This window comes from Alosa sapidissima, chromosome 18, assembly GCF_018492685.1.
Source record: "Alosa sapidissima isolate fAloSap1 chromosome 18, fAloSap1.pri, whole genome shotgun sequence".
Lineage (NCBI taxonomy): Eukaryota > Metazoa > Chordata > Actinopteri > Clupeiformes > Clupeidae > Alosa > Alosa sapidissima.
Window position 1 is genome coordinate 5570484 of NC_055974.1, and position 7226 is coordinate 5577709.

Here is a 7226-nt window from a genome sequence, read left to right on the forward strand (position 1 = left end):
CTGACATATATTAAAAACAAATACAGATCGCGTCTAAATGTGGAGGATGATCTCCGTGTGGCCGTCTCCACAATTAAACCAAGAATGGACTTGCTGTGTTCCATCCATCTCATTAGATGAGATTAACGCTGAAACATAGTTGCCAAAATGTAAATTTGCACAGCAACAATATACTGTATGTTTACAACAGTTTGTGGATATTAGCCTGACTGAGATATTCTTCTGGAAATGGAAATTAAAGTTATGTTTCAAAGTTGCACTCATGTTACATGGATATTATTTTTTGACTAAGGTATTCTGCTTTTATCATATAGTAAAGTTCTATATGTAAAATCATAACAGGCCCGCTCTGTTCTTTTGTGTTGTCGTTAAGCCCGTGTTTGGATAAGCCTAGTGCGTATGGCCGGTGTGCACATTTTATTTTATTTTTTGAGTCACATCCAGGGATAGTGGGGGTCGCCAGTCTCTGGCACGGTTATTTTGGGGGTCGCGGGTTGAAAAGTTTGGGAACCCCTGATCTAAAGGATGTAGTACTGGTGTAACAGGCCAAATGTAGCGTACATCTAAAGGATGTAGTACTGGTGTAACAGGCCAAATGTAGCGTACATCTAAAGGATGTAGTACTGGTGTAACAGGTCAAATGTAGCGTAGGTCTAAAGGATGTAGTACTGGTGTAACAGGTCAAATGTAGCGTACATCTAAAGGATGTAGTACTGGTGTAACAGGTCAAATGTAGCGTACGTCTAAAGGATGTAGTACTGGTGTAACAGGTCAAATGTAGCGTAGGTCTAAAGGATGTAGTACTGGTGTAACAGGCCAAATGTAGCGTACATCTAAAGGATGTAGTACTGGTGTAACAGGTCAAATTTCTTTAACTTTGATCCTTCACATCACAAGATATTGTCACAAAATTGCTTTGGCTGCTGAATTTTATTTGGCTGTTGACAGCCTTTTTGTTATTTGAGCATTTGAGCCCAATTAAACTTGAAGAGATGTGAGGAAATGTGGTGCATATGGAGATGTGAGGTGTAAGTGTAAGCATACCCAATTTCAAAACTGTCTTGAGATACAGAAATGTACCCATTACAGCATCCCCTATGAGTAGCATTTTACAAAACTTGCCATATGTCAAGAGGTTGTCATGGTGATCCTACATGACATACTGTATGTCATGAGGCTACACCTTTTTGCCACAAGATATTGGCGAAAAGCCAGATTTTTGCATTTACAGTACATCTTTCTTTAGATGGTGCTGCATTTCGAAATGAGCGATTATATTTATTATGGGCTGGGTTGATGTCATTGTCATTGAGACCAACAGACCACAAAAATGTTTTTGTTTTCTATTGTTTTTGCAATCTTGGGTGCAACAGTTGGTGAGTTATTCTATGCAAAACTGCTTTCAGTCTCTCTGGCTTTCGGGGGGGACCAGCGCAGTGTGGGGAGTGGCCTCAAGTGGCCAAAAGCTTCTATTCCCTAGCAGCCTAGCATATTAGTGCAGCCTAGCATAGATATTAGTGCAGCCTAGCATAGATATTAGTGCAGTATAATGCAGTAGCTTTCTAATATCTATGCAGCCTAGTGGGTCTACATGGCTACTACAGTAAGTTTTACCTGCCCCAGGGTTTCAGTGACTTAGGAATCGTTGACCAAAGGGAAAGATGGAAAAAAAGACTTTGACAAAATCTACATGCACACTAGCGGCGGTCACAATTAAAGGCAATTAAGAGTTTGCATTGCTTCAGCGCTCTAATTGTTGCCGGCTGTTTGTTTGCAGTCAGTTTTTCTAACCCTCAAGGCAGGAGCTAAAGAGCACGCAGAGCGTGGGAGTGGGTAAATGAAGGTATTGAACAGAGGAGAGGAGAGATGCTTGGTTTTCTGTTTGCGTTGCTGTTGAACGCTAGATAATTTTATAACAAAAGAACTACGATTCTTATTCATTATCACAGCACAAGGCAAAGCACGACTTGTGATTATTTTGATTTGTGGTTTTCTGGCGCAGAGAAATGCAGTGGGTGCTTATCAGAGTGTGAGTGAATGAGAAATGTGGGGACTCACTTTCATGTCCTTGTACAGAACGAGCTTCTTGTCTCGGAGCATTAAGTAGCGGTCCTGGAACTTGTTGCCGGAGAGCAGCTTGGAAGAGCCATCTTTGAACTTCACCTGCTCCCCTTTCATTGAGTCCTTAAGTTTCTCTGTGAAAAGGTACATACACACACGCATACAGTAAACACACACACACACACATATATATATAAGAAACCACACACACACACAAGGATCCACCAAACACATAAACACAAATGCACATATGATAGCCAACACATTTGCACACACACGCACACGCGCACACGCACACGCACACAAACACACAAACACACAAACACACGCACACACACACACACACACACACACACACACACACACACACAAACACAAATCAATAAGGACAGAAGAAGGCTGATCAGCTTTTCCGGTATCATCCACAAGAAATGCTTCTCTGCACACAGTCCAGCAATAATATAAATAAATATCTACATCATGCATTAATGTACTCAAGGGGATATGGCAGTAACTCAGTCCACTGGCGTGGAAAGACTAATAGATATGTATTCCACATGGATAAGCTTAAACCCTGAGCCATTACTCTCTTAGGGCGTAAAAACAGGCTGCGCACTGCACATGATATCACTGTTCAATAAAAGGCCATTAAAAGTGCAGGTACTTCCTACTGTCTTCTCTTTCTGATGTGCTTAATGGCTTGCAGAGCTGGGGGCGGGGAGAGGAACGGCATTAAGCACAAGCAGCTTGTTCCAGAAACAAATTGATTTCTGTTCCATTCAGTGGAGGTACTGGAAGAATCAATTAATAGGGAGTTGTTGGATAACGGATGACAATCACAAGCAGGTAGGGCCCTTTCAGTGAAGCCAGTCACTGTGAGCTAGGTTAAAAAACAATGTCTAGAAATAATATTAGAGTGGACAAAGAACTGTGGAATATGTAGACTTGTAAAACATATTTTTTAGGATACTTTATTTAATCCCCTGGGGGAAAATTGGGCAATTTGAAATTGGGCATTTGACCTACACAGAGTGTTGTTCATTCATTCTACCCAAGCAGGTTTTTTTCTTCAATTCAACCTGAGACTTTTCGGGTCCACCCAAGAGTGCCAAGCCTGCCTCTAATCGTCCCTATGGCTCCATAGGATAACAAGGGGAGACCAACCACTACCAATTTAGGGCCACGCCTGCTGAGGACACCGCAGATACTGTATGTTCATGGATGGAGGGGTGATGACTGGAATGTGTGTGTGTGTGTGTGTGTGTGTGTGTGTGTGTGTGTGTGTGTGTGTGTGTGTACTGGACTGCTGTACCTGCGCGGGCATGGGGGAGTTTGGCAACCGGAAACTTCTTGACAATCAAAAATGCAGAGCTGGGGTCTTCCAAGGAGCTCCACTCTAACACCTGTTCCAGAATCTTCTCTTTGTAGTGCAGGGGCCTCTCTGAGTTCCAAATAAAAAGCAAACAGTAGATTAAGCTTATTATGACTAATTACTTGAAAGCAAAGTATTCATTTCATATCATATCATTTTTCATATTTCATATCATTTAAAAACAATGTTCCTCTCAACCCTACCTCTCTACCTCTTCTCAACTATTTAAATAGAGCTGTACATGTAACCACATGCACTCCACTGTTAACAAATGCCTCTAAGCAGAAAACATCTTCATATGGACAATATGACAGTGCTCAGCCTTTCTAATGTAATGTTATAACCTTACCATGCTAAACGATTCAAATCATGTAATTACTAATTGACATTAATGTCAACGTAAACTTACATGTACAGACAAAATGGAGTCTTTTACAGGAAAAAGCCCATTAGTGGTTTACATAGTGAGTGAGAAAAAGCATGTTCACGGATGAGTGCATAGATATTGGATTTAATTTCTTGCTTCCTTCACTACCCTGTCCCAAAACTGTGCTTAGCATCACATCACCACAGTGTAATGCTTAGTGTCAGCTGGGAACGCCATGAAACACACACACACACACACACACACACACACACACACACACACACAATCCCATTATAAACCATTTGCTAATTTTTTCCCTCCCTGCCCCCTTTCCATCACTTTTATAATTATGTACTTCAATTTTGCAATTATCCTAAGCAAATCTGAACATGATTACAAAACACAGTCATGTGCAAAATAGACCCATTATCAAGCTCTCATTTGTGAACAGGATAACACGGACCAAACGTGTGCGCACTCGCACAAATACAGACGTAGACACACACACACACACACACACACACACACACACACACACACACACACACACATACACAAACACAAAAACACACACCCTTCCGCTTCTTCATCAACACAATCACATCTCATCTCTAGTTCTTTGGGATGAGAAATGGTCTTCTACCACACATGACTAATTTCTAATGGGGGGGAGACAAGTAGAGGGACCTGGGACAATCTCTCAGCATCGTCCTGCTCTGCCACTAAATATCTGCAGAAACACTTAACCGCCACGCAAGCACCCCACACCCCTCAACCCCCTCCCCTTTCCATCAGTGGCTTTGTCTCTCGTGTGCTGTGCAATCATAGCTATGAGAGGGCTGACAGGATATCATTTAGCTCAGGAGCATCTGTAGAATTTCCCAGAAGTTAAATGGGTCACACATCAGCCCACAGGCCTACCATTTGAGGCTGTAGAGCTGGGAGGTTTCTTTTCAACTGCTGGGCAGCATTTAAAGGTTTTCGTGAACAACGCCAAATCTGTTTGTCAGAAATGAGCTTTGGCTGGCTGGCAGATGACAGTTCAATGACCACTTTCTTTTTTGTAGATCACACTTGTCTGTGTGCATCTTAGACAAGGTGTAAATCAAGGGGCTAGGCCTCATTAGCACAGTAGAGAAGCAGGATCATTGAGCTCCCACCTCCTAGCCAGGACTTCAGACTCCTCAGACATGTTAAGTGGGGTAGGCTATGGTTGTGATTGGGACAGGGCCTTGGCCTCGTGCTGTGCTGTGGTTTGGTTTGGGGTAGAGTGGGGAGGGGTGTGAGGGGGAAATGTGTTCACAGTCCAGTCAGAATTGAGATGAATGGTGACAAGACACAGGGGATTAAGACACATACTGTAATGGCACATGGCGACATCCTAATTCTCATTAAGGATGACCTGTATCGTTATGGACACACACCACAGCCAAGTGTGTGTACAGGTGTGTGTGTGTGTGTGTGTGTGTGTGTGTGTGTGTGTGTATGTGTGTGTGTGTATTTGTGTGCTACTGATGGTGTGCTCACTGACAATGATATCGGAACTCCCCCTATTACCGTCGGTCTCGTATTTCCGCCGTCTTGCGTGTATGGGTCACTTAATATGCATTTCTATACAAACCAAGATGGCGGATTCCTAAAGAAACGCAAGCACCCACACCATAGGTGTATCTAAATTAGCTATGTGGCAAAATTTTACTGTGACTTGAAGAGCTGTAAACAGTGTTTTAAGGCTGTGTGTACACATCCGCTTGGAGCTCCAGTGGAATTTTAATTTCATGACGAGAATTCTCGGTCTAACCGTTCATGTGCTGTTGAAACGGCGTAAATAGGCGACCCACCAGGCCAGCATTAACCTCCGAGCGTGGTAAACAAAATCAGACATTTCAGGCAGTAAATGCTCCCGTTAAGAACCAAAATAGATTTTGTTCAAATCTACACACCCATGGCTACTGAAAAATGTAAGGTTCATTTATCAAATGTTATTTTGAAATATTGAAAAACATCGTTGTTTTAGAATTTTCAAACGAAAGTGGTGATAATTGGAGGCGTTACAATACATACAGTACGCTGTGGGCATCCCACTGCCCGACTTACGCACACAGTCTTCAGTATCGTAAAAGCTGTCAGAAGGTATTCTTAATGGGCAGACACACTCAAGGCATTTGCAACTTTGTGTCATGCATTTCAAACACTAGATGAAACCTACTGGTAATACAAAATAGTCAAAAGAAATACTAAAGGACAACAAGGGAGGGCAGGAAATCACTTGTAGCTGTCAGTCTGAGTTACAGCTTGTCCATTAACAGAACCAAAGCCACACACACACACACACAAACACACACACACACACACCCTCATCCATCAACATCACTATTATGATAGAGAGAGATGATATCCTGTGTGTGTGTGTGTGTGTGTATGGGGGGGGAAATGGTGGCAATTTAATCCTTCATGTTGACAGACACGCACGTAAGCACACACACACACACACACACACACACACACACACACACACACACACACACACACACACACACACACACACACACACACACACACACACACACAAACCTCTCTTCTCTGTAGATTTCAAGGAGACACAACTAAGGTTCAGGTCTTAATAATGGCTTTCACATCGTCATGAACTTTATATAGACAATCACATAATTTAATTTGTCTGTAATATGCAGGCAATAGCAGATGCACACACACACATGTATCTACAGACACACACACAGACACACACAGGCACAGACACAGACTCAGACACACACACACGCAGTCCTTTCGAAGAAAGCCTACCCAGCTCTCCGTTGTCAAGAACTTCGTAAGTGGTCCACAGCTCCTCGTCCATCCCTTTCAGGCCTTTCATTCCCAGGGTGCAACTGGCCAGCTCAACAGAGTGCATTGTGGGAGAAACCTGTCACAAGAAGGACCCATAACAATAACATTAGCAAGGGCATCAGCTAACTCATGGCATCTTTTTTTGGCTTTTATTTTCCAGGAAGTGACACGTCAAAGCTGTCAGCACAAACATTCTCTGCTTGAACTCAAACTCCAGGGGGTCCAGGAGGTAATATTGACAAGGAGACGGTACGCACTCAGACACACACATACACTCAGGTTAACACACACGCACACACACACCCACCCACACACACACACACACACTCACAACTAGTTTGAGCAGATTTGTACCAGACCACAGACATACCTGCACATGCACAAAAAAATCACACACAAGTAGAGAGGATGCCATTACTGTACACACACACACACACACACACACAGAGAGAGAGAGAGAGAGAGAGAGAGAGAGAGAAAGAAAGAAAGAAAGAAAGAAAGAAAGAAAGAAAGAAAGAAAGAGAGAGAGAGAGAGAGAGAGAGAGAGAGAGAAAGAAAGAAAGAAAGAAAGAAAGAAAG

The 7226-nt window shown here is 42.8% G+C and overlaps 1 protein-coding gene across 2 annotated transcripts in view; it reads right to left on the minus strand.

The window, feature by feature from the left end:
* Nucleotides 1-7226, minus strand: part of arap2 (ArfGAP with RhoGAP domain, ankyrin repeat and PH domain 2) — a 114523-nt gene that overhangs the window by 9863 nt on the left and 97434 nt on the right. For both annotated transcript variants that reach the window (XM_042069621.1, XM_042069620.1), the window contains exons 26-28: nt 6606-6723; nt 3374-3502; nt 2059-2195 (exon numbers count right to left, since the gene is read on the minus strand). In XM_042069621.1, coding sequence (XP_041925555.1) covers nt 2059-2195; nt 3374-3502; nt 6606-6723 — 384 coding nt within the window. The remainder of the gene's footprint in view (nt 1-2058; nt 2196-3373; nt 3503-6605; nt 6724-7226) is intronic.